Below are 23987 nucleotides of genomic sequence, written 5' to 3' on the forward strand. Positions count from 1 at the left end.
GGGGCTGCGTGTACACACCCCACACGTTGGCTCCTGGGGTCTTTTTCCTTCCAAATACTGTATGTAGTCTCCCTGCTTCCGACCTGTGAAATGTGCATGTCTTACAAACATACTCCGTTGAAATCAATTCCCTCCTCCTTCCACCTGGGTGTTTCCCTGATGTTCTGTATATTATGTCACCTTCTCTTTCCTCTCCTTTGCTTCTCCTCTTCCCTCTATGCTTCCTCTTCTACCTCCTCCTCCTTCTCCTCCTGTCTCTCTCTCTATCCCCTCTGTCTCTCCTCCTCAACCTCTCACCATTCTCTTCTACTTCCCTTCCCTCGTTCCCCTGTTTCCATCTGCACAAACCGTAGAGTGATTTTGCGAGGCACGAGGGAGCCTGGGAGCTTGCCCTCTCCACCCTGCACGGCTGCATTTTGTACATCCAAGGAGCAAATCCAGCCTCCGGTGTTCCAACACAGACTTCACTGCCTCTGCTCATGCTCTTGGCAAGGACTGGGCCAATTAGAGTCTGATCGCCATTGCCAAGAGGTGGCCGTTCTCCTTGCTCAAAAGCCTTTTTTGCTCTCTTCTAAACACCCTTTGATGCATGACCCTGGCAACCGCGAACCTGTGGTTTCCTTTCATCAATCTTGCTTCTTCCCTCTGCAGTGCTGGTACAAAATGCATTTGGCCAGGCTTATAATTCTTCCCAGCCCCTTGGTACTGAGAGTTTTGCTTCCTCGCTGAGGCAAGGGTGAGGGTAAAGAGGCCAAAGGAGTGGACAGTTTATTTGTGAATGACATCCAGAGGACAAACCTTTCTGCTTTGCTTAACATTCCCTTTGATCTTACAGGGAGATGTTGGCCTCCCAGGCCCTGCAGGACCCCCACCATCTACCGGGGAGCTGGAATTTATGGGATTTCCCAAAGGGAAGAAAGGATCCAAGGTAGTGAACATTTAAGCCTAGGAAATGCTAACCACCCTTCTCCTGTTAATACCAAAGTTCAACTCTAATAACCAGACTCTACTGGAAAGATAGAGGGTTCTGGGTCATGCTTTTTTGTTTGGAAGTGAGGGTAAAGCCTTCTCTGTGTTGTCCCCTGTGAAAAGCTTCTAAAAACCCTGTGTTTGGGTACGTGGATATGAGTGTGCCTGGGCTTCTGGGCATTTGTTTAAGTCCTATTTTCTGTGGTTTGGTTTTTCAAATTCAGTTATCAAGATGCTGAATAACTTAAAACAAATATTAAGTAGTTGGGTTTTTTCCTCCTAACTCCCAACCCTCTCAATACTTATGTTGTCCCCAAAGCACTGTGACAGAACACATATGGTGTACATGGTTGCTTTTAAGTTATCTTTTTATTTTTTTATTTTTATTTTTTTTAAAGATTTTATTTATTTATTTGACAGAGAGAAACACAGCGAGAGAGGGAACACAAGCAGGGGGAGTGGGAGAGGTAGAAGCAGGCTTCCCATGGAGCAGGGAGTCCGATGTGGGGCTCGATCCCAGAACCCTGGGATCATGACCTGAGCCGAAGGCAGACGCTCAGCGACTGAGCCACCCAGGTGCTCCTAAGTTATCTTTTTAAAGAAGTTATTTGCCCTCAAAATTTGACCCTACAAATAGGGCATACTGTCACCAAGTGGCAGTAGATGCCCTAATTCACCTGATATGAACTACTGTGGCTGAAGCTGTAGACCTGTTTAACTGAGATATGTTATAATCTCTATTTCAATGTGAGTGAGTGTACACCTGGTAATACTCGAATGCCTGTATGCTGTTAAGGTGGGTAGATATCTTTAGTAACCTGCATTCCCTTCCTTCCTAGGGTTCCCTTAAGTGTTGTGATTCTGTGCCTATGATCAAGGGACCCAGGCGGGGGAAGGTGTTTACTCCCATTCTTCAATTTTGTCTTTGTGGAAGCAATAGCTCCAGGCCCTCTTCAGGTTTACAGAAAGCAATCATTAATTTAGGACCAGTTTGGGAGCATATGAAAGATTGCCTGCCTCCCTGATCATTCCCAAACCTTAGGGAGCCCTTCCACGGCACAACTAGGTAAATTAGCATACGGGAGAAAGACAGATTACAGTGTTATGGGTCCGCATCCAAACTGTAATTGTTACTCTTTTCCCCAAACTGTTGATTTCTTTGCAGCCTGGAATTTGCAACGGGAAATCACACTGAATGGCTCCTTCCACTAGAAAGACAGCAGATGATCATCTTTTCTGTCTCCCAATTAGCTTCAACATTTGAGATTCTGTTTTAGACAGTTTTCATTCCCTGCCATAGGCCTTGGTCCTTCCCATACCACAAGGGCTCCCCAAACTGATATCCTGGTGCAGGTATTAGTTGGGGCTCCTGGGGAATTTATACCACAGGATACCCCCTTGGTTGCCCACTGCCCAGCCCAAGCAGCTCACAGGAGCCATATCCTTTATGTTTACTGTTTCCTGCTGCTACTCACTAATCTTTGGTTCACTTTCCAGGGTGAACCAGGGCTTCCGGGTTTCCCAGGAATAAGTGGCCCTCCAGGTCTCCCGGTAAGTCTCCCTGTTTGGTCAACATGTATTCAAGGACCTGCTTGGACAAAAGCTATAGCAATAGAAGACTAACAGGAAGACCTCTTCCTGTGGTTATTGGAGAGCATTCTACCATCTTCACTACTAGAAAACATTTAAGGAAATGTTCATGTTTCTCGAACCCATGGGGATATTAACATGGCTCTTCATGAGGCTATATATCTTAGCAGTTATTAGCTCAAGTTCTAGAATTAAAACAGACCTAGGCTTGACTTCTGATTTCACTGATTTCTAGCTGTGTGACCTTGGACAAGTTTCTTGACCTTCCTGAGTTCCAGTTTCCCTCCAAAAAAGGGGGGGTGATAATGGCATGGTTATGAGGATTAAATGAGATAATGTGCATGGAAAGGACTTCGTCCGTGCCTGGCACGGATCAGTTGTTCAGTAAATGGTAGTTAATCCTAGTAATCCTATCTTCACTCTCCTATCTGCCCTTGTATCTTAGCGTCTTTCACTCAACATATACCTTTTGAGGGTGCCTAGGTGCCAGGCATTCTGCTGGACAACAGTAAATAACAGTCAAAGAAGTAAAAGTTCTTGTCCTTGAGGAGAGTTCATTCTAATGGGGGAGTGAGGGGAGGAGACAAAAACAAGTAAACAAATGAATCAAGAGCAAGTTCTTATCATAATAAGTGATACATAGAAGGTTAAAGAAAGGGTAAAGTGATGGCGTGTGGAGTGAGAATGGGGTGGGCTACTTTGGGCAGAACAGTCATGAAGGGCCTCTCTGAGGAAGTGCACATTATGAAGAAGCAAGTCCCACGAGGATCAGGAAGAGCGTTTTTGGCCGAAGGAACCGCAAGTGCCAAGACCCTGAGGTTCAAAAAGCTCACTGCTTTTGAGCAAAAACAAGAAAGCAAGTGGGTGGAGCGGGGTGAGCAAGGGCGAGAGCCAGATCATGGAGCCCTTTGTAGGTCAAATGTGGCTTTTATGTTAAATGGAATGGGAAGCCGTCAGAAGGCTCTATCTTGCACTTTTATTAAAGATTTATTTCCTTATTTTAGAGAGAGGGAGAGAGAGCGCGAGCAGAGGGGGGAGGGGCAGAGGGAGAGGGAGAGAATCTCACGCAGACTCCCCGCTGAGCATGGAGTCAGATGCGGGGCTTGATCTCAAGACCCTGAGATCATGACCTGAGCCGAAACGAAGAGTCCGGCGCTGAACAGACTGAGCCACCCAGGCGCCCCTCTACCTTGCATTTTTAAGAAGATCACTCTGGCAGGGGCTGGGGGTGGGGGTGTGGAGGATGACGGGAGGCTGAGGCAGCAAACAGAGGTCACTACCTCAGTCTGGGGGAGAGATGGGGGCAGTTTGCACTAGGGTGATAGCAATGAAAATGGAGAGAAGTGCATGGATTGAAAACGTAAAAAAAATAAAGTAAACTTGTTATTATGGAGCATTTTAAACAAATACCAGGAAGAGAGAGAAGCATATGCTCCTGCTGTGTACTCATCACTCAGCTTTGACATTTAGCAACTCAGCCAAGCTGAAGCAAATAACAGACTTATTTCAACATAAAAGACTTCGGTATTTCTAAGAGATAAGAACTTTTTAAAAGCATAGTTGCTGGGCACCTGGGTGACTCAGTTAAGCGTCTTACTCTTGGTTTCAGCTCAGGCTTGCAATCTTAGGGTTTGTGAGATTGAGCCCCAACCAGGCTCCCCTGTGGCCTCATTCCCCCTTTCCCAGTTCGAGAAACCGCCCTAGTTGTGCAGGTGGGTCTAGCCATCTCCGCTGGCTCGGCTGGGGTCCTGGGGAGCCTGCTTGGGGTGGGCGGGGGGAGAAGCTTGAGCGGAGGGTGGCTGCAAGGTGACCTGCCTCTCGGGCGAGCCTGCCTCTGAGGACTGGGCCGCGGGCCTGACACCCCCTGGCTCCAGCCTAGTGTTCGAGGCTCGCCTGCTCCTCGTACCACCCGCCTCACCCCTGCCTCAGTGACTATGTTACCCCCCCCACCTTACTCCTGGCCACGTGACTGAAGTTGAGTTTTTGCAGAACCGCTAATATCCTTGAACCAAAAATAGCAGGAGACCGGGGCCCTAGCCAGTAGGCCTGGGAACAACTAAGCTAGTGCTCTAATGAGGCCTTCCTGGATATGGGTGAGAAGGGGTTGGGGGGCAGTGGGTGCAGGACAGACCACTCCTGGCAAGGACTGACTGTGACACGGCGGGGTCCCAGTGCATCTTGCTAGAACAACTTGGTCAGCAGGGCCCTGTCCGGTGCCTCCCTGCATGGGGAGACAAGCCGAACCTACAGCCCAGTATCTTGCCAAGTCACGTCAGTTTCATTGGCTTTAACCTCCCACCCCAATGACACACAAAGAAGTTTCTTTGATTTTTTTTTCCTTTTTAAACTTGTTAGTTTTTTTAATACACATGGTAGCACAAGCTCTCTGAGAAAGCAAGAGTCCAGAGACCCTTTCTGCTTTCTTTTCTTTATTAATTTTTAAAAATTTTATTTATTTGTATATATTTAAAATAATATTTTATTTATTTATTTGAGAGAGCGAGAATGAGAGAGAGAGAGTACATGAGAGGGGGGAGGGTCAGAGGGAGAAGCAGACTCCCCGCCGAGCAGGGAGCCCGATGCGGGGCTCGAGCCCAGGACCCTGGGATCATGACCTGAGCCGAAGGCAGCCGCTTAACCGACAGGGCCACCCAGGCGCAACCCCCCTCCCCCCCCCCGCCCGGCCTTTCTGCTTTCTGAAGCAGGAGGACAAGGTCCTCTTGTCTTTGCAACTGCAGGCAAGACAGGTAGACAGCATGAGAGTTCCTGGATATGCTTCACCTTTTGCTTTGTTCTCTGGGTCATTCTATTGACTTCAACAAGGATGTATGGGATGACCGTGTATGGTGTAGCGTGTCTTGGAGGAGATGGAAGTGAGTGTGGTATAGACCTCCTGCTTACCAACTCTCCTACATAACCCATCTTAGTGCTGTTCAGAGTCTGGGGCAGTGCGGGCTGCCACAGCTTCCGTGGACAGGTCACGGTGCTTGGCTTCGGAGGCCTGGAGACGTGTTCCACCGGGCGGCAGCATGCCTTGGTTTCCAATTTGAGATGCAGCACTATGATTTCAAATAAGTTTGTGTTCAACTTGACCCACGGGCCTTTCAAATAGAAATCCTACTCAGCATGAGGTCTGAGCCACGTGCCACACAGCTAGAGATGGAGAAGAAAAGAAAGACAAGCGGGAACCAAAGTTGGCTTTGAACTAGACCCTTCACAGACGCACACTCCACCCTCCACCCCACAAAAAAAAAAGCCACACACACAAAAAAAGCCTTACATTAAAAACAATAACAACCACCGAAAAACCCAACCTGGGCCTAGAAAGCTAAGGGCTACTTAGCCAGCTTTCAGTACCCATGGGAATACTCTGAGTATATAAGAGGAAGAGAAAACTAGAAGCAGGATTCAAGCATTGGCTGCACAATCAGCTGAGCCAGGTCACATCAAGAGGATGACAGGAGACATGCCACAACATTTACTGTGTTTCACAAACTTACATTCGAGAAAGCGTCCCTGCCTCCTCCACTCTTACAATAGGCCTAAATGCTGTTTGCCAAAACCTATGCTCCAGAAATTCCACATTTAAACAATAACAACAAAATGGCCGTGAAAGACGTTATCCACTTTGGTAGTGAACTCTTCTGTACTTCAAGGGCCCAGAATGTGCTTGCCTTGGACCCAGAGGAAAGGAAGCTTTCTCACTCACTGTGTTTTGAATTTCTGCTTGTCCCTAGAGAATCCCCAAGTCATGTCCATGGCTGCAAGCCCTCACCTCCTTTGACCAGGGCAAGAGGGGTTGAAGACCGTCTCATAGTGCCCTTTGGAGTACTGCTAGGGCCCGCAGGGGTCTAGATCACACCTAGATAGAAATAATCCTTCCCACCGAAGAGGATGATGCAGCCATCATGCCTTCAAAGGGCAAAAGTTCTTCCCACTAGTATTGATCCCCAAGGATTAACACAATTCTCCATTCATGGGTCAAAGAAACAAGCTCCTAGGTGGTAGAAAGCAGCCTGTTTCTCATACAAAGGGCCCTGGAATGGAAGTTTGAAGACCTGGCTGGCTCATCCATTCTGTAACCCATACAAGATGCTGAACTGTTCTGAGTATTAGTCTCCCCATCTGTCAAACCAATGAAGTTAGATATCTAATCATTTCTATGCTGTTAGTCCGTGTAGCTGTGAGGACATACAATCATGTTCAGGGGGACAAGACATTACTTCTAAAACCAAGAGGGAACCTTGAATGAATGGTCCAAACTCTCTGAAGGCCCTATGGGCTTCTCAGGCAGTGACAAGAGACTCGGCATGGTGAGCCTCCCCAATGGCAATGGCAATGGCCTTGATTTGAAGTTACCTCCCTGCTTTGGATGGAGCCAGGAGACCTATGAGGAAATGGCTGTTATAACTTGTGGTTTCTTTTTTTTTTTTCCTGTAGGGATTTGGAACTGCTGGAGAAAAGGGAGAAAAGGGAATCCCTGGTTTGCCAGGACCTAGGGTATGAGCCTGGAACGTTGCTTGCCCGGGTCTGTCAGGTTATCCGGTCCATCGGGTCCATTTTTTGGCCTGTTCTCATCTTTATGTTGTATAACTTGATAGCCACCGAAGCTTCTCTTATTTTTCTTCCTCAGCCCTCAGGTCCCTGAGACCTCCTCCTTTTCACTTTGCCCCCATTTCCTTGACTTAGTGGCTCCCTTGACTACGGAATGGCTCCTCAGCCAACTTCCTTTCCTTGTTGTCATAGAGAATTGTCATCTGGGCTAATAATGGGGTGAGCGTTGTCTTGCCTTCACTACCTTCTATCCTGGGGGAACGTGGGCTAGGGTGCGGATGTTGTAGTAATGGAAGAGGGCCAAGTATAATCTTTATAGAACAGAAACAAGCCTGGGGTGGTCTAGAACATAGCGAATGACATTTGCAGTCAACAATTTCCAGTAATAACCCCTCTTCAAGTGGAGAAATAATTGTTAGCCTTTGTGATTCTAAGTGCTTCAGGCACTTAGGTGTTAAGCTATAAGCAATTGGCCAACCTTAGCCTTAAAGAGGTAACATTTAGAGAACTGTGATTTTGGCTTAGTCATAAAGCTCGTTAAGAATCTTTTGAGTGTTCAGCAATGTTTGCCCTTTACCCTGCCATTTATTTCTCTACTTTTCTCTACTCCCTTGTCTTGAAAAGACATAATCACCAGCAAAGAATGCAGTTGGGGTGAGAGACAAGAGGCCCTCCCACAATCTATTTAAAAATGTCATGACTTGGAACTAATGCAGACTAAGTATAATACCACCCAGCCTTTCTACCAAATTCCACCCAGTACTTAAAATGTTTCCATTTTATTTTGCTCTTTAAAAATGCTCTGTGTGGCTATTCAGCCTGATGGATTAGTGCTTAGAAAGAAGTCATTAAGCCAGGTCTAGGGACATTCTCTTACCTGATTTTAGGAACTGGCTAAGTCCTGAACTCAGTGGGAAAGCTTTGTTATGTAAGTCTATTGGCTTTTTCTAGTGTGGGCTATTAATCTTTCTAAGGTGGCTCCATTCTCTTTACAGGGACCCATGGGTTTAGAAGGACGCCAAGGCCTTCCAGGGAGTCAGGTATTTTGGTTAATATCACTAAAAGCCCGCATGTAAAGTCCTAATCAAAAGGCCCCCTTGCTTTACTTAACATGGCCATCGGTCCAGAGGGAGCCACTGCTTATAATACAAGTTGTCTACCTCCCTTTGATGGGTATAATCTCAGCCGCTCTCTTCTTTTGTCTGAGTGTCCAGGGTTGACCAATCCAGTGCTGTGCTATGGTCCTACTTCTTTATTTTGTTATCAGGGGCTAGCGAGGCCAGCCTGCTTGTATTCATCCCTAGCCTTGGGGCCCGTATACCTCCTAACAGGCGAGTTGGCTACCTTGTGCCATATTGCCTTCTGGAACATTGTATACCCTCCAGAGTCGGGGAGAATCCATGCATACCCTGGAAGGCCAGCCAAGATCCCTGTGCCATTTGCCCTGGCCTCGTCCAAAGACCAGTCCCTCCTATGCTCTTAGACATTCAACTAGTTGTAACTGTGTTTCTGTCACAGGGCAAGAAGGGGTCCTCAGGTTTCCCTGGGCTTAATGGATTTCCAGGAATTAAGGTAATGTTGTTGGGAAGCGAAAATCCAGGATTGGGGCGGTGGAAGGGTGAAGAATTCCCATAAATGCGCTTTAGTCCATTTGGCCACTCTAAGAAACTATCACAGGCGGGGTGGCTTATAAAAAAAAAGAAAATTATTCCTCACAGTCCTGGAGGCCGGAAGCCCGAGATCAGGATGCCAGCGTGAGTGAGGGTCCCCTTCCAGGTCACTGACTTCTCACTGTGTCCTCACATGGTGGAAGGGGCAAGCTAGCTCTCTTGGCCTCCACTTATAAGGGCACTGGTCCCAATCGTGGGGGCTCCACGCTCATGACCTGATCCCCCCCCAAAGGCCCCACCGCTTAACACCATCACTTCGGGCATTCGGTTTTCAAAATGAATGGGGGGCAGGGGGGACGCAAACACCTGGACCATAATGAATGCCTACCTATGGGATGAAGTATTCTTTTAATATTTTAACATTGTAAATGTTACCTTTTTCACATGAAGTGCATGAACCCTACTTTGAGCACACAAAGCCAATGAGCCTTCCTTAGATACTACTTGATTAGAGGTAGACTAAAGTGGGGGTGGGGGTAGGGCGGAGGGCTGCAGGAGCAAATCCATCTCTACAAAGAGGAATATTCTACTATTGACATTGCTTAGAATTGCCAAATTTTTGGTTTTTTGATTTTTTTTTAAGATTTTATTTATTTATTTGACAGAGAGAGACACAGCGAGAGAGGGAACACAAGCAGGGGGAGTGGGAGAGGGAGAAGCAGGCTTCCCACTGAGCAGGGAGCCCAATGCGGGGCTCGATCCCAGGACCCCAGGACCCTGACCTGAGCCAAAGGCAGGCGCTTAACTGACTGAGCCACCCAGGTGCCCCAGTTTTATGATTGTTTTTAAATTCTCTACAGAGAATGCATCCCCTTATCACCTGTTCCGGGGGCAGGCAGCTCCCACCACCCCACTGGGATAAGCCACTGTATCTGATTCTGATACCTGAATCCCCCTTTTGGGGGACTTAGGACTCCTTTGACTTCCTCTGCCTGAAATCATCCACTAACGAGGCCAGTGACAGTAGCAGAGTCCTGGGCCAGCTTACAGTGGGAAAAAAAAGTTGAAACTGCCCCTTCCTTTGCACCTCTTTGGTGCAGCAACGTTGTCTAGTCTTGAGATCTATGTCCCAGGCCCAGAAGCAGATGATCCAGGAGTCAGGTTGAAAAATAAAATTGGGATCCCTTATTTTTGACAGGTTTGCAAATTGAGCATCGGGCTCCTGACCTGCTTTGCGTTACCTTCATCTGAAATTTGTTGGACTTCAGAATTAATCTGTGCACTAGTTGGCCCTGGGAATCAGGGGTTGCAGAAGGGGAAAGCTTTCATTTTCCCAGGGAATGGCTTTGAGGGCACATAGAGCTTGAGTGATAAGGTCATGGGAATGTCTGTGTTTAACCAGTTGAATCTTTACAGGGTGAAAAGGGTGGCATTGGCCTGCCAGGCCCAGATGTTTTCATCGATACAGATGGTGCTGTGATCTCAGGTGCAACTTTTCATTGACTGGAGTGAAAAAGAAAGGACCAGGGGTGACATTCTATAGTCCCTATAATCGTTAAGAGGATACTTTGTCAGCCACTGGATTGCTGCTAAAGCCAATGCACTCAAGGGCCCCTCGTGGGTCCTGTACGTGGGGAATGAAGCTAACTGCAATGTCTTCAGGCAAAGAAGCCAAGGCCTACACTCCGTGTTTGTGTTGGGTCCACCAAGACTAAGGTTTTGGTCGGACTGGGCCTGGACTTGCTGAAAGTTGTTCTCCTAATGATGCTTAGGGCAGGATTGATATCCTCCCCAGCTAGGCTGACTTTAGCCTGATCCTGTGGGACACTTGGGGTCTCATCTGCATGATCCCATGTGTGTTTGGGTTTGACAGTCGCATAGGAGGTGGGAAAGTATCCAACTGTTCCCATTGCGTTCTCCAATGTGTCTCCAGTGACTGCTTGCTTGAGCAAAGGCTTCTACTACTGTACCTCTTCTGCCTCGGTCTCTGAAATTACTTCTCCCCTCTCATCCTCTCTGGCCCACGCCCTGTCCAGTAAACTCATTGAAGCCAAGGTGTTAATGATTGACAGTGGCTTCCTGGAAACCTATGGGCATAACATGAATAGTAGACTTCAACACCTTAATCCAAATGGTAGGTATTTGAGGCATGACAGCAGGTTAACAGTAGTAGAAGAACCTTCCTAGTACTTACCAGATCTTACCATGGAATGTTAGCCCTGGCCAGACCAGTTCTCAACACTAGTGGAGCCTTAGCTGCAGTTGGCCCGTGATCACATGAGGCCATCAGCATCTGGGAGACCTGTGAAGGGCAAGAAAGAGACTTCTACCCTGAGGACATCTCCTTGCAACCCTTCATAGGCATTCTGTGGCATTTGTGGGCCTCTTCTGGGTTTGCTTACTGCTTTTTTTTTTTTTTTTTTTTTCATTGCAATGCCAGGTTATCCTGGAGACCCCGGGATGCCAGGCCTCCCAGGACTTAAAGGAGATGAAGGTATCCAGGGCCTGCCTGGCCCTTCTGGCATCCCCGGCTTACCGGCTTTACCAGGTGAAACAAACTAACTCACCCCCTACATAGACACGCTGGTGCCCAGCATCCCCTTCTATACCCCTGTCTGGTCTGGGTACATACCTAGCCAAAGTCAAAGGAAAGGTAGACTGTAGTCACTAAGTGCTGCACCACCAGCCCAAGGCTAATGTATATGAGGATAGGACCTGGGCGAGCAGCTTTCCTTTGGCCTGAATGATGTAGTGTTGCTAGACAGGCAATTCTTTTGGGGTTTGCAGCAACCAGAGGGGGCTGGCCTTGGACTGCTGGAGCCCTATCACTCTTCTATGGATTTGCCATCCCAGCTGATGCTTGCCAGCAGGGGCTAACGGAAGCCTACAGGAGAGTTTTGTACCCGGACCCTCACTCTGTGCTTACCTCAGGCACTAAATGGCCCAGGAGCCTATGACTGAACCCACCATTGGAGGAGTACACCCATATGTCATTCTGTAGTAGTGAATAGAGAAAGGCCATGCCAGATTCTCAGAGGCTGTGATGAGCCAAATATAAAGCTTCAGACAGGACTTTGAAAGGCATAAGTTTCTAAGTTCCTTGGAGATGGGCATCTGGAAGGATCCCTGTGCTTTGAAAGCAACCACTTGGAAGGGGTACAGCTGATCCCACCACCGAGGTTGAAAAATCAAAAAGGAGGAGACTGGACACCAGGTTTTCTGCTCAGGTTCTCCACCAAAAAGCTCTGCACCCTTGACCATGTTTCCCCATGTCCTTTGGCCTCAACTTCCTAGGAGGTTGGGCTAGTTGATTCCTAAGGACCTTTCTAACTCTGATGCAAGAGAAGGGCAAATGGTCTCCCAAATTCTTCCCTTGGAGGGAGTTTCCCGCATATGTCGCTGATTGGAACACCCCTGGAAGAATAGGATGATGTGATTAGCATTATTGTATGGGCTTATCCTTCCAGGTGTCCCAGGTGCCCTAGGGCCCCAAGGAGTTCCAGGTCTGAAGGGGGACCAAGGAAACCCAGGCCGCACCACAGTTGGGACAGCTGGTCCCCCTGGCAGAGACGGTTTGCCAGGCCTGCCCGGCCTACCGGGCCCACCCGGTAAGTCGTTCATTTCTCTCTTTCGTCTTGAGACTCAGGTGTGATTGGGACTGCAGAACAGTTGTGATTCTTGAGAGAGAGAGCATTTCACAGGAGAAATAGCCGGGACACATGATGCTCCTGAGTCAGAGCCTTGCTGCTAGAGGTTAGCGACCAGAACGGTCAGAGCCTCATCAAGGAGCAAGCAAGCTAAGGCCACCTCGATGCCCAAACGCTACCTAATGCCTTCCAGTTTGTGTAGTCATTTCATCCCACCCTCCGTTGTTCTCAGCCCCTCCACCTCTGGTCTCACAGCTCATGAAGAAGCAACATTGGCTCTCTCAAGCTTCCCCTGGTCCTCAGGGCTCCAGTGGGGTGGGGATAGGAGCCTGAGACGTGGGAAGCCAAGCCTGGATCCTCAAGACAGTTGCTCAAAGCCTTGACAGGGTTTATTCTCCTTATGTCTTCTACCTGAGCATGGGATCCTAGATTCTAAGAGAAAGGCTGGACACAGGCCCAGCATGTTTCGTTGTCACCTAAACCCCAGGAAGTTTCGTTGTCATCTAAACCCCAGGAACCCCATTTCCTCTGCTGTCCCAAGAGTACTTTCTGGGGTAGACATTAGGACCGCTGACTTACTGAAGCTGTCTTGGTCATTCCAGGCCCCTCAGTGTCTAGTCCGGTGCCTGGAACATAGTAGCCCTTCTGTAAGTCATAGTGGAGTGACGAGGGCCACCAGGGGATAAGATTTGCCACAGACGTTGGGTCCCTGTCTCTGCTTTGGTTGCTGAGCCTCAAGGACACAGGCCTTAGCAACCGAGCTGCTGTGCTGAGTCATGTGTGACGCGCCTATCTTTGATGTTTCCCTTTTCCTGAAGGTCCAGCATTTGAGACTGGAACCCTACAGAACGCAGAGCCAGGCTTCCCTGGTCTCCGAGGAGAACGAGGTCCAAGAGGAAACCCAGGCCTCAAAGGAATGAAAGGTGATTTTTTTGTCGCCTTGGGTTTCTGTGTTCGCCCAAAATCCTTGCAGAAGGTTTCTGGGGCATGAGTAGACCAACAGCTTTGGGAACCTGAACAGAAGCAGTTGGGGGGCTTGATCAGGGATTTGATTATAGGATTCTTGGCAGTGCTCCACATTTAGGGCTCGGAGACTGAGGCTAGCAATTGAGGTCACATGGGACGAAGTGGGTCGTGGGCTCCTCTTCCTCTTCCTATGCCATCCACCAGCAGAAGCTGTGGCCAGCAGCCCCAGCTATTAGCCAGCCCATGCTGCACCCCTTCCCCGTGTGCAAGGCCAAAGGCCAGAAGTCACTTATCATTACCTTCAGCCTGAAGGAAAAGAGTCTGAACAGGTCAAGACCTGGCACTCCAGAAAAGCCAACAGGCCCCAGGAAAACAACCGCAGGTCCCCACTGATGGTAAAGGGCTGACCGATTAGCGCAGCCTCCAGCGGCACGGCTCCGTCCATCATCCTGTGGCCTCTGGGTCATTCCTCTGTTGCACGCTCTTGAAGTCCAGATGCTAAAGTGCAAATAAATCAATTCATTTTAGTTGTGGCCCAGGCCAAGGTGGAGGAAGAGGTGAGACTGCTGGCCGAGGAGAGGTTTGGGGGTTGCCGAGGGGTTTCAAGTATCTGAGATCTTTCCTCTTCTCTCACAGAATGAGCAGCTCTCCTCGACCTCAAGCAGAATGGCCCTCACTTCCTCTTCCCCTTTCTCAGTGCCGCCTCTTAACATGTCACTGCTTATTAGCGGAGCTGGTTCGGAAGTTTTTTTTACAAGTTCCATCTCTGTTGTTCAGCTCCAAGGAGGACTATTTGGAGGGAAAAGGAAGGGAACTGCAAGCTTTGACTTAGGATGTGAGCCTGAGCCCTTTCTTGCCTCACTACAGAGCTAGGGTACTTCCTGATACCTGTTACCAGGCCTTCTGATTCCCTCCATGGGGTTGTTCAAGGCACAGATCACCACGGTCATATCATCCTTTTTCTTGGAAAGGTGGCCCACTTTGTTTAACCGTTGTCTTCTTTTCCCCCCCAGGGGACTCGGGCTTTTGTGCCTGTGACGGTGGTGTCCCAAACACCGGACCACCTGGGGAGCCAGGCCTGCCCGGGCCACCTGGCCTCATAGGCCTTCCAGGCCTTAAAGGAACCAGAGGAGATCCAGGCTCTGGGGGTGCACAGGGCCCATCAGGGACTCCAGTAAGTCTTACCCAACTTTGGCCCCGGGGGAGGACTGGGAGCTCTCCTCCAGGGTCCCTTACTCCTGCCCCAAGCACTTTCCTAAAACACAGGAAAGAGAGATGGGGATAAAACAAAGCTTCATGGTTTGGATCTGTAGTATGAAAAAGTCAGACCAGATGATGTCCAAAGTCCCCTTCTGCATTGATCTGCCTATGTTCCCTCCGTCCCTCCCTTCCTTAATCCCTTCCTTCCACAAAATCATTTGTATGTGCTTAGCACGGCCCCAGGGCCCTGAAGATAAAGTCAAACTAAGACAAGGTTACCATCCTCAAAAATTTCAACTTTGAGAAAGGTAAGAAAATAAATGGGCAATTGTGATCCAAGATGATGACATATTCAAGTGCCCAGAGCAGTGCCAAAAGGTACCCAAGGATCTGCTTCAGGTCAGACCTAGGCTAAGTGCCAGAGTCCTACCATGTTTGCATCTCCTGATTCTGCCCTTTTGTCTCTTTGTCAGGGTTTATTTGGGCCTCCTGGTCCTGCGGGCCCCAAAGGAGAGAAAGGGGAACCGACTCTCAGTTCAAGAGCAGGGGTGCCGGGGGAGCAGGGTGATCCTGGCCCCCAGGGGCTCCCTGGGGAGACCGGAGTCCCAGGCAAGGATGGAATACCAGGTTTGCCAGGTCTGCCAGGCCTCCCGGTAAGTTGATCATTCCTGGGTGTCGAGCTCTATAAAGCCTCACGGCTGACTTTGGGGGTGGGGGTTCTGATGGCCACTAGGCCATGAGGCAGGGCAGAACAGAGTGCCCAGCATTTCTTCTGGCCTCTGCCGCTAACACTTTCTGCTCATCTTAGGTAAGATGAGAATCTTTTTCTGGGCATGGGTCATTGTCTCAGTTGATAAAGGCTCATAACAATCGACCCTATCGCTTAAAATGCTTCAGCTTCTCAGTAACTTTCCCCCGCCCCTCAAGTAATCCAGCTGCTTTCTGGGCCCCCAAGCACTGTTACCCTGCTCCTGTTTCCTGGCCCCCTCCCCACCACTGATCTAGAAGGTTTTGCATCATCAAATCTCCGAGGCTTGACTAGCTTTATTCCCATTAACCAAATAGAGGAATCGATTGAGAAACTAGAGGGATCGAGGATTTTAGCCAAAAACGGAGCATTGACCACACTGGCTACCTCTTTCCTATGGTCGGAAGCCTCTCCTGATCCGTCTTTCAGTTGGGCTTTCATTCTTTCTTCTGTGTTGTCTAGGGTGACGGTGGACAGGGCTTCCCAGGTGAAAAGGGGTTACCAGGACTTCCTGGTGAAAAGGGCCACAGTGGTCCAACTGGCCCCCCAGGAATTGGGCTGCCGGGCTCTCCTGGACCTCGTGGGCTTCCTGGAGATCAAGGAATTGATGGATTACCAGGGCAACAAGGCCTCCCTGGGCTTCCCGGTGAGTCATGGAATCAGATGGTCTGGGACTTGAGAAACTGACCCTTCGTAGAGTGTGGCCCTGACCCGGGCACATGAAATGTGTCAGACGAAGAGACTTGGCTGATTATAATCACTGCTTGCAATTTCTAAGGGTTTTCATATGGGAAAAGGATCACAATTATACCGTGGTACACCTACACGGAGCAATGTAGATTTCAGTCCTACTTAGTAAGAAAACTTCCTAACCCAGACCAGTCTGAAAAGGTAACAGAGCTGCCTTGGGAGCTTATGAGCTCACAGTCCCTGGAAAATTTCAAGCAGATGCCAGATGGCCATTTTGTTACAAGTACCATTGAAGTAATGAGCCGGAGATGGGATAGGTGTCCTCTAAGTTAGATGGTAATGTCATCAGCAGGGAAGAGCCTTTCCTTCATTCCTGAAGTCTCAGATTGACAAGAGACCCTACTTGTATCTCGTCTCATCTCTATTTCCTACCTTAAATCCCTCCCATTTAGAGAGCTTCTTTTTGTCCGTGAATTGCAGGAATTCTAACGAGTGACAGCCCTGCTTGTAGATGGCAACGATACCATGCTAATAACTCACCTTCTTCCAGAACAGCTCTTCATCCCAACTTCGGTTTCCATTAGTCGCACCACCCTACTCACGGTCATCTGAAGTTTGAAAACTCGAAATTCATCTCTTATTCTTCATTTGCAGTGCTTATGTTCTTTCCTTCCTCTTCTTGCTATTGAGCTCTTGTTATGTCATGCCCAGCTTATCAAATATACCTCCATGCCTGTTGGAATAAATGGACGGTTGGAAGGAAGGATGGGTGGATGGTTGGGTGAGTGGGTGAATGGCAACAACTTCCTACGTGGTTTCTCCTCTCCTACCTCCAGACTTTCCCCCACTCAATTCTGCTATGAATACTGTTGCCGATGTAATATTTGTGAATTATTGCTATCATTGTGTTATGCCCCTAGGCTTGAAGCCACAAGGGGTGGCCTTTTTATGGAATGTTCTTCCTCTTTTTTCTGTTTCTGGAATGTTCTTCCTCTTTTTTCTATGCAATCAGGTTTTATCCACCTTTCAGGGTACAAGTCCCACTTCTCCACTAAGCCTTCTCTTGACCTCCCCAGGATGTCACTGCCACTTCAATTACGTATTTTCTTCCGTAAATGCTTTTGTTTTTCCCAACTGCTTCATAAGCAGCTGGATACTAAGGAAGGCAATCCTTTTTGGCATTTCTCAATTTGCCTAGCACAGTGCAATATTCCTTAAGAGACTAACATACACTCACAGAAGAAAGGGGTTTCTCAATAACCAAAGGGCTATTTCTTAGACCTGTTTCTTCTCTTTCTACCTTGTCACCTTGAAGAATTACCAAAAAAAAAAAAAAAAAAGAAACCAGGTCTTGTCAATTTTTATTTACCTTAAAATCGATGATTCAAGATTCTTCAAACCGAGTCAGTATTTCAGTTTACAAAGTCCTATGAAAGCTGTGAGGAATTTTTATCAGACTCAGTCATCCTGCCTTTTGTGAGTCCTGGTGTCAGCCATAGCTTGGCATCTAGCTCTGTTCCTAGAAACATTATTCATGGTCATTCCGCTGCCCCTCTGCCAACTGGGTCTTTATTCTAGGCCAACCATTTGTGTAGACAACTAGGTTTTTAAACTGAGTTATACGGGAGATACATATCTGAGATATGTATCTCAGATACATACTCATCTCAGATACATACATACTCATCTCAGATACATCTCAGATACATACCTGAGACGGTATATACACACTTACACGCACTCAAATCTGGATATTATCAACATTCTGATTGTTTGACAATAAGCTGAGTCAACAGAAGGAGGCCCATGGGACCATTTCTACCCTAAACATCACTAGGCCCCAGACACAGAAAGTTCTTAGGAACATAGTCCTGTAGTAAACTCTAACCTGGGAGATGCCTTATGCAGAAAATGGTCTTGTTGCGGTACCATGATTTTCCAAAAAATTACTTCAACTAAGAGCATTCATTGGCTTTCTTTTTTCTCTCCGTGGCAACCAAACACAGGTCCTCAAACCTAGCAATTTTATTCCACGCAATTTTAAAAACACATAACCTGTGAGCTCTAGACATTTGCATTGTGGCCATAACTGTTGCCATGAAAACAAAAGATGCTATTCTATTATTTTTTTAAGAGAGTGTGTGAGCAGCAGGGTGAGTGGGCAGGGGCAGAGGGAGAGAATCTGAAGCAGGCTCCATGCCCAGCGCGGAGCCCGACGCACGGCTCCATCTCACGACCCTGAGATCAGACCTGAGCCGAAGTCAAGAGTCAGACGCTTAACCGACTGAGCCCCCTGAAGATGCTATTCTTAATGTACTCATTCCAACCAGTGATGGCCCAGGCTAGGATGGCTGCATTGCCAGAAAGGGAATGTAGTCATTAGAAGCCTTTCACCCGAGTGGTGTGAATTATTACAAACCTTGGACCGGCAGACAACTGGCTGTTTCCAAAGAGGCTCTGATCCAGATGCTCATAGTAATCAATCACCCTGGTTATTACCGAAACAGCTACTGTGTCCTTGATCCCGTGTGTGTGTCAGCTCTCTCCCTTCAATCCAGACAGGGACTGTGATTGGTGGGCATACCCAGGCTGCAGGCCAGACTTCCCTTGGACCTCAAGGAACTCCTGTCCCGGTTTAATTTTCTTCTTTACTCAATTGGTCTAGGTGATTGCTGCTGCAGGGAGAGCGTTGGTAAAGGACACTTAGTCACAGAGGGAGGTGAGAGCTAGCTCAGTGTCGAGGTTCTCAAACACCAGTGTGGGCAAAAGCTCCCTTCCTTTCCGTTCACCTCCATCTCAGACACTCATGATGGCCTGAGCACCGCACTGGAGCCTGTGGTTGGGGGAAGGGGGTGATCCTAAGGCTGGGGCACAAAGCAGTAAGTGGGCATGCGGTCTCTGAGAGAGACTAATTTCCTTCACCATGCATGTCGATGGCTTGGCTGATGTCTGCCTGGAGCACCTTCATTTTGTGAACTTAACCGGGGCCATAACTTGCCTTGGGAGGTACCCGGAAGGATGCGCACGTGTCTGATGCTCATTCACGGGACCCAGAGTAAACGGAGATGTTAGAATCTTGAGAAGCAGAGGCACTTTTTATTCTGAAGACACATCTGGGCAGTAACGGGGACAATTCTCATTAATTTGCTCGTGTGTTGCACTTATGAAACAGAAGGCAGGGAGAGCTGATTTCTGCTTTGTCGGGGGAGAAGGCTCTGAATTCAGGGATGGAAAGTAGAAGACAGAGGTGTAAAGTGAAAGAGCCAGGTACCAGGGTGACTTGAAGTTCTGCCCTCCTGAGGTTTTGACCCTCTGCTCGCAATGCACAAGTGTGCTGTGGTGTGCAGGTCTGTCCTGGAGCCTTTCCAGATGCCTGTCCTTGGCCCCATCCTCTGAAGGTTTGTTTTTATCTGGCTGTCACAAGTGAAAAGAATTTATGAAACTTATCTAATGAATGGAGTGAGGATGGATGTTCATGTTTGCAGCCAGTGCAGAGATATTTGGATTTTACCCTTTGTTTCATAAGACTGGAAGCAATGAAATGGCAGTGTTTGATACATTGGAGCTAGCGGGCTATTGAAATAGCGGGGACACGAGAATCTTCTGCAGGGTCCCTCTCGTCATAGCATCCAGGGAGGCCACTCTTCCATCTAGTCCAAAGGCCCAAGGCCCAAGCTGAGCACAGGATTGGCAGCCCTCTCCCAGCCGAACATCTTATCATGACGAGCTTGCCCACAGGTTATATAGTTCCACGGTAGGGAGATGGCCCTCAGAAATAGCACCATCATCTCAGCACCTGGCAGGTGGGTGTGAGCACCTATGGGGGACGATCAGGCCCTAATGCCCTCTCTCCAGCTGTAGAAGTATGACTCTCAGGACCTGCGGGCTAGAAGGCAGACAGCCACTGCCCAGGCTATAGAGTAGTGTCGCTAACCGGACTAAGGTAGGAAGCAGGGGATGGCCTTGGAGGAGCTCTTCTGAATATTCCTCCTTAAATAAGATGATTAAAAACAAACAAACTAACAAAAACAGCCATTCACTGAGCAACCACCAGGGTGCTAGGCACCCAGTGAAATGCTGCTAGCATCCTGTCCTATCATCCTCACAAACACCATCTAAGAAGAGTAGCTTCTGTTTTATGCCTGAGGCTCAGAGAGGTTGAAGTATCTTGCCCCCACGACTAGTGAGTAGCAGAACTAGGATGCAAGCTCAGGTCTCTCTGGCCTCAGAGCCCAAACTCTTAACCAATACCCTATACCGTTCAATCCCCCATTTTGTTTTAGGACTAGAACACGTGGAGGAGGAATGGCCGCCAGTTGAGTATGAAATCTGAATCATAGCTTGTATACGTATCTGCAAGAAATGCAATTTGTGATTTCTCTTAAGTATGGGCGAAAGCTATAGCAGTTTACTAGAACTGTTGGCTCTGTGGCTTTAAGCAGGCCTTGGGGGATTGTTGTAATGAATAGGCAAGACTAATTTTAATTAGCATAGCAATTGTTTGTAAATGGCACTTGAGGGGGCCGACACACAATTTGTTCATCGGTATTTTATTAAACCTCCCCTCTGTGATGTTATATAGACTCTTTATTTGCATTATGAACGAGCAAGGAGGAATTTGCTAGGGAAGGGGCTCTGCCGGCCAATTTCAATGTGTTGAACCCTGAAATTGACTACTGCTTCTCCCTGAGTCGCAGAGTTGACATTTTCTTTTTCTTTTTTTTTTTTTAAAGATTTTATTTATTTATTTGACAGAGAGATAGACAGAAGAGCACAAGCAGAGGAAGTGGCAGAGGGAGAGGGAGAAGCAGGCTCTGCACTGAGCAGGGAACCCGATGCGGGACTCGATCCCAGGACCCTGAGATCATGACCTGAGCCGAAGGCAGACGCTTAACCATCTGAGCCACCCAGGCGCCCCGCAGAGTTGACATTTTCAAAGGAGGAGCTGAGGGAAGGGTCCTTGTGTGTCACGGCCAAGAGTGTGGCCTTCAGTGTTTGCCTGGTACAGCAATACAGCTTCCTCAGACCCAGGGTCATCGTCAATAGGTTTCTGTAGATCCCAAATGAGGTGGGGCAAAAGAACCCAATGGGTTGTTTTCATTTCAAGAAAAGGGCAGACATGTGAACTCGAGGGGTCTTGGCTGCAAGCCCTCCAATCTAGTCACATGGCCATAATGGATCCTCAGGACGAACCCCAAGCCCCCATCCTAGGGAAGAGGCTCCATAGGAGGGCGGGGCGAGTAGGCAGTTGCCCTTTGGTGCTGCTCCTGCATAGGGCCGCCTCTCAGAGATCTTGTTAGGGGACATCTACTGCATAGATGACTGCCTGCCCACTGGACGTTGGTTTAGGAGGTGGCTTTCTGGCACTTGGCCCCTAGGGGTACTCTTATCTACAAGCAGTTGCACTAGGAGAAACTCCCAAGAGCTTCTGATGCCAGGATTCTTCTGCATGGGCTCCCAGCTGCTGGGTGGGAAGACCTTGGTTGTGCCATCCGAGGGGATGGGAGTAAAGGAGCATGCTAGGGGGAAATCGTTCCTGACTCGGCGGGCTCACTGGATGCTTACGTGTCACCACTTACAGGCATCACCTTGCCGTGTATAATTCCTGGGTCCTATGGTCCACCAGGCTTACCAGGAGCTCCCGGATTCCCAGGTATGGAATGAGTCCAGAGAAAGCCACTGAGCACACTCATAAGGGCCATGAGCCCAAGGAAGCGGGGCCCAGGCTGGCAGCATTTGGGGGGGGCACCTTCCTCCCGAGAGGGTGGCCTTGAGCACTGAGGAAATAGAATGGCTCCTGGAGAGGTCCGTGCGGTGAGGTAAGGCTAAGAGGCCCCCCCGCCCCGCCCAAGAGACTAGGATTCTTGAGTGAACGTCCCAAAGGTGACCAGGCACCCTGACTTTCCTTTCCCCTCACCACTCATGTTTGGGTTCGCAGGCCCTAAAGGGGCCCGTGGCCTCCCTGGGACCCCGGGCCAGCCTGGACTGCGTGGAAATAAAGGAGAGCCCGGAAGTCCAGGATTGGTTCACCTTCCTGAATTGCCAGGTAAGGAACGAAGCTTTTCCTCACCTGCTTCTGCTCCCCTGTGACTGTGGGTTTGAATCGTGGTAGCCAGCCAGCCACTGACCCCAAGCAGTGAGGTTTACGCTCTGGTGTGGGCGGGATGGTTTTGATCTCGTACTCAGGTGAGACAGGGCTTCAAGCTAGAGCGTGACAGTGAGTCAGAGTGGCCAGGGCCATCAGCCAGGACATGCCCTTCACTTTCAGATGAAGCTCAGGTGGGAAGTGCCTTTGCCTGAGGTCACGAAGTCACTAGTGACAGAGCTAGGACTCCACCCGGTTAGCTGAGTGCCAAGCCTCTGGCAAGTTCCTGGCTCGATTCCTTCTAGGTCACACAAAGATGTTCAGATGAGTCAGAGGGAAGTGGTTCCTTTCTATCCCTTTGCTCACACCCTGCGGCAAGCTTGTTCTCCACTGCCCCAGGGGTTCTTAAACTGTGTTCCCCAGAGCTGCAGCACCAGCGTCTCCTGGGAACCTGTTAATAAAAATGCAGACTCTCGGCCCCTCGGCAGAGCTACTGATCAGAAGCTCGGGGCGGGGGGCGGTGGTGCCCAGCCATTTGGGTGTGGCCTAGCCCCCCCATCCCCAGGTAGTTCTGACCCCCACTCAGTTTGAGAACCACCCTGCTCTGTGGCACGGGGCTCGTCATGGGCCACACCGTCCATGGTTTATTTATCCAGCTTCAAACCCCTCCAACCACGCACGGAGGAGGGAGGCATGACAGCAGGGGATAGATGGCTCCAGAAGAAATTGGGCCTTTGACAGAGAGTCCTGGGTATAACCTGTGCCCTTCGGCCAGCGGAGCAGCCCGGGGACTGGGTTGCTGGGCTCAGCCCCAGGCCTGGCCTCACTGAGCTAGAACCTTCTGCAGTTCACAGGGTGCAGTGCCCGCCTCTGGGCACGTCCTCCCAGGATCAGAGGCTCTTGCCTTTCAAGAGAAGTGACACACATTATTGAAATGTCAGCTTTTGTAATAGAAAAACCCAAATCTGTCTCCGAGATCTCTACCCAGACCTATCCCTTCTAAACCTCCATGGCCTTTTTATTTTTTGCCTCTTTGCATTTAGGATTTCCTGGACCTCGTGGGGAGAAGGGCTTGCCCGGGTTTCCTGGGTTCCCTGGGAAAGATGGCTTGCCCGGGGAACTTGGCAGTCCAGGTTTACCCGGTTCCAAGGGAGCCCCTGGTGACATCTTTGGTGCTGAGGATGGTGCACCGGGGGAGCAAGGCCTACGGGGATTGCCAGGGGACAGAGGATTTCCTGGAGACTCTGGCCTTCCGGGACCCAAGGGTGACTATTTTTGACTCACTTATTTAACAGTCTATGTATGGAAAGTCTTTCGGTGACCGGTATAGCCTTGCATGAATACAGGCTTGAGCCTGGGGTGCTGGATCCATGAGGGGGTGACACTGAAAAGTCATTTTGTTCTGTCTCTCCCTTCTGGGAACTTTTTCTTACATCACCGGAGTCTGTTCTCCTTACTTAGTCAATCTGGAAGCGACCATAATGGAGAGTCCGGTTTCTGGCACAGCCTCTGATTTGCCGCTAGGGCACAAGCAGCGAGGGCTGGAACAGAGGAGACCGTGACACCGGGGATGTACCCTGGGCCAAGCTCTTATGCGGCAAGTTGGTTTGGTCACCAGTCCCTGCTGTCCATCCAGGCTGTTGATCATCTGCCCCTTCCTTTCACTAGGTTTGCTTGGGAAGTCGGGCCTGCTAGGCCCCAAAGGTGAACGGGGCAGCCCCGGCACACCGGGCCACGTGGGACAGCCAGGGCCCCCTGGGCTTGATGGTCTATTCGGCGTCAAGGGCAAACCCGGGCTCCCGGGTGCACCAGGCTTTCCGGGCCCTTCAGGTAGGTCCTTTAGAGGAGGAGCCCCAGCTTGACAGCCGTAAGCCGGGCCCTGGGCCCTGGCGCCCCGAGGGGCAACAGAAGGAGTGCACCAGGGGCAG

At 49.3% G+C, this 23987-nt stretch overlaps 1 protein-coding gene across 1 annotated transcript in view; it reads left to right on the top strand.

Moving 5' to 3' along the window:
- COL4A6 (collagen type IV alpha 6 chain) overlaps window positions 1-23987 on the top strand; it is a 274048-nt gene that overhangs the window by 229349 nt on the left and 20712 nt on the right. Inside the window, exons 12-28 of the mRNA XM_044911855.1 lie at window positions 836-928; window positions 2467-2520; window positions 7000-7059; window positions 8109-8153; window positions 8632-8685; window positions 10140-10209; window positions 11164-11271; window positions 12191-12331; window positions 13189-13293; window positions 14350-14510; window positions 15010-15189; window positions 15747-15930; window positions 18640-18693; window positions 21556-21627; window positions 21913-22020; window positions 23103-23324; window positions 23728-23889. Coding sequence (XP_044767790.1) covers window positions 836-928; window positions 2467-2520; window positions 7000-7059; window positions 8109-8153; window positions 8632-8685; window positions 10140-10209; window positions 11164-11271; window positions 12191-12331; window positions 13189-13293; window positions 14350-14510; window positions 15010-15189; window positions 15747-15930; window positions 18640-18693; window positions 21556-21627; window positions 21913-22020; window positions 23103-23324; window positions 23728-23889 — 1873 coding nt within the window. The remainder of the gene's footprint in view (window positions 1-835; window positions 929-2466; window positions 2521-6999; window positions 7060-8108; window positions 8154-8631; window positions 8686-10139; window positions 10210-11163; window positions 11272-12190; window positions 12332-13188; window positions 13294-14349; window positions 14511-15009; window positions 15190-15746; window positions 15931-18639; window positions 18694-21555; window positions 21628-21912; window positions 22021-23102; window positions 23325-23727; window positions 23890-23987) is intronic.

The sequence above is a fragment of the Neomonachus schauinslandi genome, chromosome X, assembly GCF_002201575.2.
Source record: "Neomonachus schauinslandi chromosome X, ASM220157v2, whole genome shotgun sequence".
Taxonomy (NCBI): domain Eukaryota; kingdom Metazoa; phylum Chordata; class Mammalia; order Carnivora; family Phocidae; genus Neomonachus; species Neomonachus schauinslandi.